The sequence below is a fragment of the Brassica napus genome, chromosome C2, assembly GCF_020379485.1.
Source record: "Brassica napus cultivar Da-Ae chromosome C2, Da-Ae, whole genome shotgun sequence".
Lineage (NCBI taxonomy): Eukaryota > Viridiplantae > Streptophyta > Magnoliopsida > Brassicales > Brassicaceae > Brassica > Brassica napus.
Genome location: NC_063445.1, coordinates 31,779,576 through 31,793,816, shown reverse-complemented (window position 1 = coordinate 31,793,816; position 14,241 = coordinate 31,779,576). Strand labels below are relative to the sequence as shown.

The 14,241-nt window shown below is 37.6% G+C and overlaps 1 protein-coding gene, 1 long non-coding RNA gene and 1 other non-coding gene across 3 annotated transcripts; 1 reads left to right on the top strand and 2 right to left on the bottom strand.

Annotated features, from left to right (window-relative positions):
* Positions 1 to 37: 37 nt before the first annotated feature.
* On the bottom strand, positions 38 to 7,181 carry LOC106348846. Its single transcript, XR_007319722.1, has 3 exons — positions 1,907 to 7,181; positions 405 to 1,822; positions 38 to 319 (listed from the first exon to the last, which is right to left on the bottom strand). It is a non-coding gene; the product is annotated as an NKAP-like protein (transcript).
* Positions 1,204 to 1,722, bottom strand: LOC125574851. The gene has a single exon (XM_048748987.1). It carries the CDS (start codon positions 1,720 to 1,722, stop codon positions 1,204 to 1,206), a length of 519 nt encoding a protein of 172 aa, XP_048604944.1.
* Positions 7,182 to 7,345: 164 nt separating the features above from the next.
* On the top strand, positions 7,346 to 9,744 carry LOC125581932. The gene is made up of 2 exons (XR_007319721.1): positions 7,346 to 8,921; positions 9,016 to 9,744. It is a non-coding gene; the product is annotated as an uncharacterized LOC125581932 (long non-coding RNA).
* Positions 9,745 to 14,241: the final 4,497 nt, after the last annotated feature.

Below are 14,241 nucleotides of genomic sequence, written 5' to 3'. Positions count from 1 at the left end.
TATGTTCAGATCATTAATCCATATAAAATCTCCAGTGTATCGACAATCTTTGATAATAATACTTATAGGGAACAAGGGATACAGCTCCTTCACCATTAAAACTCAGTACCAGATACCAAAATGCCTACAACACTGCCACAAACTTTACACAAAGACAAGGAGAAACATATGTGTTTTTGGAAAGCAGAGGTCCAAACACTGAGACAATACTTGTCACTGCGTAAACAATACAAGAAAACCAAAAGATAGTAGAGACAAAGGAACTATGATCAAAAGCATCAACAACAGAGCAGAGCGGAGCAGCAGCTTCTATAAGCCCCTGTTACAAAGTCATGGCACTTGTATAAAGTCTACACATTCAGATTCATGAGATGGGAGAGTTAAGAGAGCTGCAGAAAATTTACCTGGTGAGCAGATTAGGCAGGATCACGAAACTCCAAGGAAACTTTTAAAGTAGGTAAGACCGGTATCAAGAAGAGCCTGAGGAATGTCTTTGTCTTCAGAAGAAGTATCGCCAGAAAGATTTGGATGAATATTTACCAGTAGACTAGAGACCGTTCAAGAGGGTTGGTCAGAAGAAAGAGCTTCCCATTCCCTTCTTCCTTTTACAAAAAAAAATAAGGAAAGGGTTGAAGAGGAAGACCACTAAACACAAGTAGCAAGGATTTACATCTTTTAAGGCTGGACATAAACGAAATAGAAGAAGACTCAAAGGGATGAAAAGAAAAGAGATGAACAAGGAGGGAGACAAAACAGGAAGGGTAAGATTAAGACCACCAAAAGATGTTGTAACTTGGAAGAATAGACACAGGAACCTAGTTGCTAACTAACCCACTTAAGAAAAGAAGCCAAGACTCTAAAAGAGAAACATATACAAAGGGAAAAGAGGAAATGCACCATGAACTTAGCATTCACCAACCCAGGGTATATGTTAGATAGAGACTGGTGAATTTCTAGCTAGCCATCCTAAATGCTAAACCAAGAATCCGCTTCCTGAATGTTTCTACTCACTATAGCAATCTGCTCCACCTAGGATAGGAGATCCAGTAACTACTGACCAACTCTGCTGTGAAGACTGACTGCTTCCACGTTGTTCCTTTACCACCACCATCAGACGCTACTAAACAAAATCAAACCAGCTACTTATTTATGTATTGCAGAAAACTAAAACTAACCCCTGTCCCCCCTAAAGACTCCTGATATTCATTCATGGTCAAGGTTGAGCATGCGACGCAGTGTCACAGTGGCAGAGACAGTAGTGTGAAAAGGGTTATCAGCAGATGAGGTTGGAGAAACAGGCGCAGACTTGGCAGCTTCAACAGTAGGGTGGGGAGGTGGGAAGCTCAAAGAAACCGTCCTCTTTTGCGTGAGAGAGAACTTAGGAATGGGGACAGAAGTAGGTGGAGGAGAGTTGGAGTAAGTAGGACCTGCCCAAAGCTCAGAGTAAGAAAGGCTTCTCCTTTTGTCAACAAACTCACAACGGATCTGAGAGCCTTGAATGGGAATGGGAATGGTTCTACCGCAAGGAAGAGATCCTTTGGTTAAAGACGTTGAAGAGGTTCTCTTTGGCCTTGGAAGCAAACCCACTCCATAATGGAAAGTTCTGCAATTGATTTGCCTGAAAGTTTTGGATCTAAAACCATCACTATGTCGTCCAACAGTTTTCTTCCCATGATGATGATACTGATTCCTATGTTCTGCAGCTAAGATTAGCGTTTCCATTTTCAAGATAAATCCTAGTCGCTTTAATCTGATCAAAAATCAAAATCTTTCACCCTTGTTGAACCTCTTTGGAGATCACAGGATCAGCTCGTCTCTAAAGCTGAAAGCAAACAGTTTAAAGCCATACAAAGTAAGCTCATCATCACATCCTAAAAAGGTAACAGATTCTATTAGAAAAATTCACCTGGAGTAAAAAAGGCTATTGATCGATTTCTTCTCGTTAGAAGAAGATACAGAGATGATTGTTTCTTTACTAGTGGATCAATGATCTCCGTTTGGAAGAAAATCTGTTAGGGTTTTTAAGGTTGGACACGAAAGATCCTACGGATCAGAGAAATGAGGTTGGAGAGAGAGAGAGAGAAGAGGAACAGAGCACTTCCTTTTTAAGTGGCACAGTCATTCTGCTCAGGTTATATTACATTAATACCCTTCCTCAAAATCTCATGTTTCTTAACAATAGGTAATAATCTTTGATTCTCAAACTGAAGTCTCGTAGTTGCTTTTGTTCCTTTGACATTTCACATGCTCTCTTTGAAGAGATTTTTGTTTGCTTTCATTATACGTTGTGTCTCTGGGGATTTTGATGAATTTGATTTTGTTTCAGGTGGGCCAAAAGCTGCATGTATAGGCTGCACTGGCTTTGCAACTTTCTCTGTACTCATAGAAGTTTTTCGACAGGCATACGTAAACCAACAATATATCTAACAGATGCTATTGCTGCGTATTGTTTAGCTGAGCACAGGGAGAGGGAAGAAAACTAGAATTACATTTTCCAACAACATAGAAGAAACTTAAGTTTGCTGTTTGATTCATTATTGTTCAGTTGTTGTCATTATTTATCATAGATTTGGTTATACTCATGCTCCAATATTACAGTGTTCCTCAGAAAATAAGGGTCTGTCGTTGCACACAAAAGTTTCAGGTTGCAGAGATTGATTTAGTTTTGTTGTGTACCTTCATATTGCCGAATATTAATCTGGTTACAGTTCCAACCTTTTTTATGTGCGACAGTGGAAGAAAACTTCATTACAAGTAGAATCACTTAGCTGAGCCTCCCCAGCAATGGGGGTACAATGTCCTTGACTCATCAAAATCAATTCTAAAACTGAGGTTTGTTGTAGCCACTATCAAGAGGACGTGGTACTGGCGCTAGGATCATACATGGTAATCTGATCGTTATAGTCTCAAATTTGACAAGAAATCTAGTACTACAAATACAACCATAATGATATAACTAGGAGTACTCTTATGTGTTGTCTACTTTTTTACAAAAAAAACTATCTTCATAGATGAAAAAGATTAGAGATGTTGTGCCAAACAATGTTCCACTTTTTATCTGAAGGCATGGCGAAGTTGAGCTCAAACATCTCTTTAGAGATGTTACCACTTTCACAGAACCCAACAAGCTTGACAACTATCTTTGCACTCTCTTGCACGTGCCTTGAGTCGTAAGGATCAGTCCATAGCTTGTTCACGAACTGTAGCTTCCTCTGTTTCCCTTCCAGTGGTACGTCCCACTTCATGTACAGCTCCTCTCTCTCCTTAGGCGTCAGTCTCGAGTTTATCCTTCTCGCCAAAAACTCCCTCTCTCTTCTCAATGCTCTTATACTACATCAACAACACATTGATGATCTAAACAATGTTTACACACTGAATGAATAATGTCACAAAATTCACTTATGTGTACGTCCCTCGATGATAGAGATACAACTGCAGGTTCACCGAATTTAACATAGATTGGAACCATGTTGTATTGATAGAGAAAAGAGATGATTATGTTGATGAAGAAGAGAGAAACACAAAAAAATGAAGAGAAAAGATCGTGGGAGAAAGAGAAAAACGTGGGAGAAAATATTCTATGAGATATTTAGGGAAGATTTAGTTTAGATTTAGGAAAAATCTTTAACCGAATATGGAAACTTCCAGATTTTTCGGATTTCACGTAGAATATATATCCTAGCTAACTCAGAGCACAGTAGAGTAGATGTGAACCATATTCTTCCTTAAGCGCCACATAAGGTAAAAGGCAGAACATGTTATGGCACGTAATATAGATAAGGTATATCACTGCGTTGTGGCTATATGTCGTTATCAAGCTGTAGGTATACTGAAGACATCTTTCTTGATTATAACGTTTCGAAATATAGCTTGGTTAGAATATATAAGAAATGCTAGTTTACGTTGTATATCCAAGATATATCTATGTATAAAACTTAGTATCCGATTTCTAGACTAAGTAGATGACAAGAATGAATATTCTAACTGTAGCTAGAAGATAAAATAAAATATGATTCCACTTTTAAAAAAAAAAACTTTTAAACATATATATTGTCATACTTATGTTTTCAATAGTTTTCATATTTTTTAACATTTTTAAAATTCAGTTTACTATTTTTCCCATAAAAGAAGGATAAAAGTTGTCTAGAATTGCCCAAAATATCAGAAGTCCTATTGTGACAAATAAAAGTTCAAAGTGTCCAATTTTTCCAATTTTTCCATTTATTAAGGATCCTTGAAACTTGAAAGCCACTTTAGTCCATTTTCACAATTGCAGTATTAGAAGAGCATTTGGTCAAAATTCCTCTTTTATTCTGTGTTCCTAGGAAAGAGACGTTAACGGTGACATTTATTAGATCCAAAAATTTTAGAATAATTTTTTGTTAATGCTGCAGGTGAATAAGTTTCTTAGTTTAATAAGACAACAATAATGCTTTCATATTAATTTGAACCCGCTAACATCGCTTTCTCGTCCATAGTTAACCAAAGATCAGTTTATATTTTCGTGATTTTTTTTTCCCGAGTTTTTCATTCATAACAATAGAAAATTACAAGGTTAGAATCCTAACGCCGGCGGAACACATGAACATCCCCGGAAACTAATCCCAAACAGGGAAGCCCAAAGCCCAAAGAAACGGGACACATACATCACATACTTCAAAACAGAACATCAAACTACCAACCTTAAACTAAACCCATAAACAACCGTGCAAGAGACTAAACAAAGACTTATTTCTATATGACTAGTCAGATTCTTGTTATGCACTAAGCAGGCAAGCACACAAAGCAGGGGGTTTCTTCATCGAGAGCAGAAATCCTCATTTGAACCACACGTTCACGATGACCACAAACCACTTGGACAAAACCAAGACAAACAAACCCATTAAGAAGCAAACACCGGGACAAACCCCTTCTTCAACCACACCTTTACCTGGACACCAAATAGCTTCAACCTCTTTATATTGCTCCAACACGCAAGAAGCCACCGAGGACAAACAGAGACCACCGACTTCTTCTCAAGTATAACCTTCAACTGCTCACCTCACCCCACAGCCCCCTACCTTGAAGCTACACCGTTGCTAAATCAAAGACAAAATAAGCCAAATTCTAACCTCCAGAAAGATTAATCGGGTACAGTCTCAGCAAAGTAGACACAAGCAGGAGGAAGAGGAGGTAAACGAGCTCGTCTAAGCACACGGTTAGGGGAAAGACAAGAGTATCTAAGGTTTCAAAAGAGAACCAAACTCTTGATACCGGCAAAAACCACCGAGCACACAGCTTCCTCAACTAGAAAAAACTCATCTTTAACCATCAGTCTCAGACAACGCTCACCACGCGCCTGAGACCATGACCTCCAGCCTCCAGGTATAACGTAGGGTCTTCTAATGACTAGATATTGCACTGTATAGTTCCACAAAAGTGGAATCATAAATTATAATTGAAACCCAATAATATCCGCCTGCAAATTCAGAAATTATTATTGCACTTGATAATCATAAAGATCCCAATAATAGTGGCGACAACGATAACATGTGATGACCTGACCACAAGACTTCACTTCATGTCGCATTACCATTAAAAATAGTCACAACAACAATGATAAGAGCAAAAATCATGAGGACTAAGTTTCCAACATAATATCATGTGCTAGGTTTCAATAATCAAAAACTACTGTTTCGTTCGTGCATCTTATAAGCTGAGAAGTGGACATTAAAAGCTAATATCTTAACTAAATTGATTCTTCTACTGGCATAATTAAACACAGCCTACGGCAAATACATACACACAGCTAAGTAATAGTCTAAAAACAGCTGCACAACCACTGAAGTCAGAGTCTTCGATATTTCACAGGCAAACACAATCATACAAAGTCCCTAAAGTCCAATTTCATCTTTAACACACAAATGCAGTAATGTAATGTGATACACATGGCAAATTAAATGCATATACTCATTAACGGTCAAGTAGCAAACAAACATTGACTATGATGCGCAATAAGGAACAGTCTACAAAAACAAAAGTATAAGATACGTACCCAGCACAAGGAAGCAAAACAGATCAATCATCAGCTCCATCAGTCTTTCCAGCACCAAAAGAGTCATGATTAGGCCCCAACTCTTCTCCCATATGGCGCTGCACAAGCCTCGAGAGATCAGACATAACCTTAGTCTCACGCTTGGCCTTCTCTTCATAGTTAAACATAGCCCATGCCCGATTGTCTTTAGCACTGTAAACCTGGTTTTCCTTTCTGATACGAATAGCACTCATCCTTTGATGCCTACTTTCACCCATCACATATCCAAGATCCTCAAACCTCTGAATCTCATCAGCGTTAAGACCCACTACTCCTCTACGTGGGATACGTTTCCCTTGCTGCTGGTTTTAAAGCACCTCCGTAACTGATGTGACCTTCAGCTTTAGGTAATGGCACTTCAGCTTCTTCATCATCTTCAGGAGCTGCTGAAGCTTTCTTCTTTGATTGATTCAATCATCTCTTTGAACTTCTTCAACTCCTCTTCATCAAGCTCAGAATCCTTCACTGTTGGAATCAGTATCAGAACCAGACATGGCTTCTTCCGTCTCTTGCTCTTTGACTTGGTGTGTTGTTCATCACCAGAGGAAGAAGCACTAATCTCAAATTCACTGCTCTCTTAAGAATCACTGTATCTCTTCTTCTTCCTCCTCCTATGTCCTCGCCTCATCTTACTTCTTCGTCTCCTATCAGAATCGCTCTCACTCCCATCGGATTCACTATCACTATCATACAATCTCATACGCCTACGCTTACTCTTAGAGATCTTCCTTCTTCGTCATCGGAATCACTCTCACTCTCTTCAGATTCACTATCGATATCATACGTTCTCCTACGCCTAGAGCTCTTGCTCTTTCTGTTCCAAGATCTATCAGATTCCGACTTACCAGAATCAGATTCACCTTTCCGTTTCGGATCATCTACGTCCCGTTCCGGAATCTCGTCAGCGTGTTCTTCCAGATGCAGAAATTTCCCGATTTCCTCATCTTGAGTCGTTTAATCTTCGTGTACTCTTCATGACTCAATCCCTTCAACTCCTCATCAGATTATGAGTGGGATCAAGATATCCTCCCTCTATGGTGATCTCGATCTAAGTATCCTTGATTCTTCCCAAATCTCCTTGGCAGCGAGTTCATCGTCCAAGATTCACTCCGACGACGACGATGGAGAAAACATAAATCACCAACAGATTGAAAAATTAGGCCATAAATGAATTAAAAATTATATTGATTTGTTATTTTATACAAAAGCGCCTCAATTCTTATGTGATTATTATGTGCTGGTTTTGTCCAAAGACTCCGAATATTGAAAAAAGTTTGTTCATAGGAATCCAAATCAACTTCTATGTTTGGACCAATCCTTAAATCTTATTACCAACTTCAGAGTTTGTATGCCTTGGATTGGGTGAACCCGAATTTACCCGTTGACACTGCTCTGCGGTTTACAAAGTTTTTCAACACTAAAACCTGAAACTATATATTAGCAGCATTCCCTAATAGGCTAATAAAATCTATAATAATAAAACAGATTTATTTTTTCCCCTCTTCCTGCTGCCATCTCATCATATAGTATAGGGCATTTGTGACACATCAGCAGTGTTGTTTCTATGTACTTTTTCCTTTGCGAAAGTGAGTTTCGTTCGTGAACTTTATTGGGCTATGTTTTAATATACTTAAGTCTCTGAAAAAAATCAACAAAACTAAGCCCAACTAATACATTTCATCTAACCTAACGCCTCGCCTCTTTTCTTCTTCTATCTTCGTAGCTGTTGAACGTTTTCTGACTTTTCCACTTCTTCTTCCATTCCCATTAACTTAAACCATTATTTCACTCATCAAAACAAAAACAGCTTAACTCACATCACCCTTCCACTTCCCTATCCCACTCTATATAAGACGATGTCGTCATATGAAGCCTTCACACTGCTCAAACCACCACCAAAAACCCACCTTAAGCTACATTGGCGAACACATATTCTTTCAGTTCCACAGTTACATGTGAAGAATCTTATATTGCAAGAGAAGCGGCTGGTTCATTTTCCCCAGAGCTCAGGTATGGTGATGATCGTGAGGAAACAGTCGATTCCGAGGAAGACAATAACTACTGGTACTCTTTAACAGTTCATACAAACGATTTTTTTCCTCATTAATTGTTTTTCGTTGATGGTTCTATTTACCTAAAGTATGATGTGCTATGATGATTTTATTTTCTTAATGAACTCTTGAAAAAATCACTCTTTATGCCTTCTTGCGATGATTAACTTAAAAGGAACTTCTCCTGGTGGCTTGGTTGAGGCATGTTTCCCTTCATGCAGGTCTCTGAACGTATCCTTCTGATTCAAATTGTTGCAAGATGCAACACCTAAAGCATTCCGACAATTGGGTACTGGTAAAAACTCTTTCTCTGACCTTTTTATCAGTCTAATCTTTAAAATTGGATATTTTCATTTGTTAGAATTATTTGAGACCTTTGTTAGACATGTTCACTTTCCTTTGGCAGTTGAAGAGGCCATGTTCTACTACATTGCTGCTTTTTCCCCTAGCATGTATCACCAGACTCCATACAGTAGGCATATGAACATGCCGCTGCAAACACCAAGGTAAACGGAGGCTGAGCTATGATCCTTTACTACAACCAAGTTCATTGATACTGCTCACATATCTGGCAGGTGATCACAATTAACCTTCATGTTCCATTTATCTGTGAGTTCTTCATAGAGGTTCAGGAGAAGTACATGTCGTTACCAAATCCTGATACTATTATATGTTACAGTGTCCTAGAGTAATCATTGGAGATGTAGAGATAAGCAAGACTCTTGCTTGAACCAAGTACATGGAGTATGTTTTGGAATGAGACTGAGGCAAGAATCTGCAGGGTTCACGGCTGGGAGGTAAATTGCCATATTTTCGCCCTGTTTTTTTTTTTTTAAATAAGTTTTAACAAAGACAATTTAGAATTAATCTGTTTGGTTATTTTTTTTTTAGACAATACAAGACGACTCTTGTGATCACACAAGTTGCAGATCATGTGGTTTTTCGCCACCGATGGAAAGGTGGAGAAGTACCCAGTCATTCATCTCCCAAGGAGAAGCGGTTTTAATAGGCTATGATCTCAAAACTAGAACCTGTCAAAGAAGATAACTTGGAGATTAAATCAGTGGGAGCAATGGAGGAACGTGATGTGAACCTTAATTCTGAGGTACCCCTTCTGCTATTAATCTGCTCAACCCGGTTTTTCTCAAGACTAAGTATAACCAAACACACTACGACGATCTTGCCTCCAAATGTCTTTCAAGGGTACAAATTTAACATCCTTTACCCGGATTTCGTAGACAAGATCAAAGCTCCCATTTAAAAAATAGAAAAAATTGGGACCAGCGCTGAAACTTATATAAACCGGTTCCATACTGGTACGCCTTACGAAGACATTGCAAGTATTCAGAACCATTAATTCTGCCATTTCATCATAACCCCTATGTTATCTTGGTGATCAATTTTTTCTCCCATAGATGTGGTTTCTATGTTATTTTCCCCTTTGTGCAACTGAGTTTCGTTTGTAGCTTCATTTGGGTTATTGGGTTAGGTTTTACATACTCAATCTGGGGTGGCCAAACATTAATTTAAGGATGTATATGCTGATATTTGTTAGAAATGTATAAATATGATGGTCAAAAACATGTTCATCAATAATGTATATAAATATAATCTTTCAAATCGTGTGAACTGTTTGTTGCATCGATGGTTTACTCCAACCGTAAAAAGTCAGTTTTGCTCTAATAGTAGTAAAGTGTGTGAAGGTTTGGAAATTATCACAAACATTAAAGTGAAACAATCACCAATCAAATAGATCTTTTCATTTTTACATAATATAGTTTACCAAGATCAAACTCAATTGCGTAACAAAATTTATGGAACCTGATAAACAAATCGGATTGACACATTCAATATAATTCATTTTTAACACAATATAATTCAATGATTTGGTTAGCCTATATTGGTTCGGAACAAAATAAGTTAAACGACTCAAATCCAAACCAAACCAATTTGAAAATAATTGAAAAGAAGACAATTTTAAATTTTGATCCGTAATCTATATAAACAAGGTTAAACAATCGCTTTGCATGCTTTCACCTTACCAAAGAGGCTACTTACAATACATAATTGTTTCTATAGCAAGAGAACAAAATTATCACACAATAAAAAGAAGAAAATCCATCATTATATTATTTTCATATTAATCACTAAACTCAAGTTTTGAGAAATAAATAAAAAAGATTAATATATAATCAAAATCAAATTTAAAAATAGTATGAAAGAAAAAAAATAAAAATATATAAAAATACACTACAAGAAAACATCAAGGATTCTGAGGGAAAAAATCGTCGGAATTTCGTCGGAATATCGTTATTCCGACGAAATTCCGACGAAACACGTCGTCGGAAATAATTCCTCGGAATTTCTTTTTTCCTCGGAAATCCCTCGGAATTTTCCGACGGAATTCCGATGAAATAAATTTCCGAGGAAATTCCGAGGATCCCTTGTTTGTCGGAAAAGTCCTCGGAATATACCGAGGGAGAACTTCGTCGGGATAATTCCTCGGAAGTTCATCGATCGATGCGTGTTTGGACATATATACATCGATCGATAGGAGTATACCGACGGACTTTTTCCTCGGTTTATTCCGAGGAACTGTTCCCTCGGTATATTCCGAGGGATCCGTTCCTCGGAATTTTCCGAGGGAGCTGTCCCTCGAAAAATTCCGAGGGAAATGTCCCTCGCTATATTTAAAAAAAAAACGGATCGATCGATGCGTTTTTGTTCAAAAATGCATCGATCGATCTAGTGAAAAATATAATTAATTTCCTCGGAATGTAAAAAATATTAATTTTTTTGAAAAAATAAAATTTCTGAAATTTAAATTCGAAAATATGAAATTAAAAGTAAAATTGAAATCATATTAATTAATATTCAAAGTTTCACAAATAAAAATAAAACATTCCGAGATTGGGGAAAAAAAAAACTACGGGTCTGGCACGTCCGGGAACACCTCGTTCGGGTACATCCTCTGCATCATCTCCATCATTTGCTGGTTCAGCCTCCTCTGTGCCTCATAGCCCGCCTGTTGAGCCGCCATCTGGGTCTCCAACAAAGATATACGATCATCTTTGTCCTTCAACTGAGCCGTAAGTACTTCTGGATCAACAAAGGGCGGTGGTGCAGAAGAAGGAGGAACCGACCGGGTGCGACGACCCAAACCGACCAAACGTCCCTTCTTCTTTGGAACCGACTGAATAGAAAAAAGCCAAATTTAGAAATTTAAACCAAGAAATAAATGAATTGAACTTTAAAAAAAAAAAAACTTACGGATTCAACGATTTCGTTGATTCGAAACCGGGACAAGTTGGTCGAAGCCGTCGAAGCGTCATCCTCGGTTTGAAGCTGAGACACTTCGTCTACCACCTGAGTTTGGACCAGGTCGACCACGTCCCTCACAAGACCGTCATCAATCTGGCCGGTCTTCTTGTTGGTATACGCCCTCCTCATTAGGGCGAGATCATCAACCGGCTCGCCATCATTTTCTTCCGCCTTGAAAAAAAACATAAAATTAAAGAAACATTAGAAATTAGAAGAAATGCACAATAAATTTAAATTCTGAAACTCAAATAATTGAAGAAAAAGCGGTTGAACTTACCATGCGATCTCCGAGAGTGGCAATAGATTGAGCACCCAAGTTATGTTTGTAGATGCTCTTCCCTTTACGGTCGCTCCTGCGGTTGGTGGAAGAAGTTTCTTTCGTCTCCTCCTTATCCCAATGCGCACACAACTCCTTCCAGACCGTGTCGTTCATCGACTTTGGGACCTTTTAATTAAAAAAAAAAGAAAAAGTTTAATAAATTAAAAAATAGTTTAATAAATTAAAAAATTGTTTAATAAATTAAATCGAACCTTATTGATTTCCCACTTCTTCTTCCACTCGTGGATCTGCTTCCCATAGTTGTTCATTACTTTATGGACGAAGTGGTGATAGATAAAGAGCGTCTCATCGGAATTCCAGTTGAACTCTTGCTGAAAAAAAAACACAATTAGTAGAAAATTTATATTAAAGATTAAAAATATAAGTAAAAAATTAGAATACTTACCGCAAACTGACGAAACCACAGAACCTGCTTGTCGGTTGGGAAGTGAGTGAAAGTCGGATGTCCACTGTCGAGGGCCGAGTACATCATACGGTTGATCCATGCGCTGATCCCGTTCCCGGATCGGTTGAACCTTATTAAAAGAACAAACGGTTAATAATGAATCCAAATTTAAAGAAAAAAAAATGTTTAATTACCATGTTTGACCCCGTCCATGTGGATACGGAGTGAGATACGGAAGATGGTCACGACCGGGCTGTTGAACCAACTCCGCAACCCTCATCACTCCCGGAGGACCCGGAGGAACAGGAGCGGATGCAGCAGCGGGAGCGAGAGGAGCATGAGCGGGTGCAGCAGAGGGAGATGTATGGTTGGAGCTGTGGGGCGAAGGGGAATCCTGAAAATGGCTGGAATCCCGAAACTGGCTCCCCGTACCACCACGACCACGACGCTGTCGAGGCCGGGTCTGATCATCATGAGACCTGTAAATTAAAAAAATATATTTAATAAATACAGAAATATATAAATTATTATTTTTAATTAAAAAAAAATCCCAAATAATTTAATCACATAAAAAGACTTATATATATTAAATTTTTTTAATAAATATATAAAAATAGTTCTAATAAACAAAAAATAGTTTTAATAAATAAAAATAGTTTAATAATTACAAAAAAATAGTTTTAATAATATATATATATGAAAAATATTTTTAAATCCCAAATAATAGTATTTAATCACAAAAAAGTTTTATAGATATTTAAAATGTTTTGTAAACTCCAAAAAATCGAATTTATATAGAAATGTTTTTTTGTAAAATCCAAAAAATCGAATTTATATAGAAAAATCGTTTTGTAAAATAAAAAAAATCGATTTTATATACAAAAATCGATTTTATAAATACAAAAAATAAAAAAAATTATAAAAAAATTCTAAATCAATTCAACAAAACAATTTATTCAACCAAATCACAATTCTAAACCTATTATACAACCAAATCACAATCCTAACCAATCACCCTAACAAAAATCTATCAAAACTACACAAAAACCTAACAAATAGAACCTAAGAGAGTGGGATAGGGTCCTTACATGATTTGTGTAAGAGAAGAGGGAGATCGCCGGAGATATCGTCGGATTTCAGGGGGAAATCGCCGGAGAGAAAGAGAGGAGTCGCGCAGAGGAAGAAGAGAGAAATGGGGAAGAAGAAGGGGCTCGTGGTTATAAAACCTAGGGTCCGACGGACATTATCCGTCGGAATTCCGTCGGAATTCTAATTTCAATTTTCGCGAAATATTTGCCCGGTAAAATGAAAATATTCCGAGGAAATTCCGACAGATAGTAAAATATCCGTCGGAATTTCCTCGGAATATTCCGAGGAAATACCGAGGAACTAGTGTTTGGGGTTTCAAAACATCAATTTTTTTTGCCGTATTTCATTTCTTATACAATTGTAATGCATACCATTGAGGATTCTTTGTATACATGAGCATAAACCATGAAATAACAAATTTCAAAACTAATTGAAAGTATTCCCTTTACCGTTCATTAAAAGGTATAAGTGTTTCTCTTATGTTGCGAGATTTCGTTCATACAATCGGAAAAGTGTTAATTATACGGTAAGGAACAAATTTTTGACTTCATAATGAACGTAAGACACTTAATAAGGGTTATATAGGTGTTATTCAAACGGCAAAACGTTGTTTTCGGTTTAAAAACCCTATTTCCTCGGAATTTCCTCGGATTATTCCGAGGGAACTCCGAGGAAACCCTCTTCTTCCTCGGAATTTCCTCGGAATATTCCGAGGAAATTCCGACGAACTAGTGTTTGGGGTTTCAAAACGTAATTTTTTTTAAAAAAACGCATCGATCGATGCGTTTTTGAACAAAAACAAATCGATCGATTACTAAGATGGACCGGGCCGTAAGATTGTGATCGATCGATGAGAGTATCCCATCGATCGATCGAGAATCTGAATTGTTCCTCGGAATGCCCTCGGAAAATCTTGTATGTTTTTTTAAAAATGCATCGATCGATGCGTTTTTGAACAAAAACAAATCGATCGATTACTAAG

Coding starts and splice junctions, on each gene's coding strand:
- LOC125574851 (XM_048748987.1), bottom strand. CDS start 1,722: ATGGAAACGCTAATCTTAGCTGCAGAACATAGGAATCAGTATCATCAT.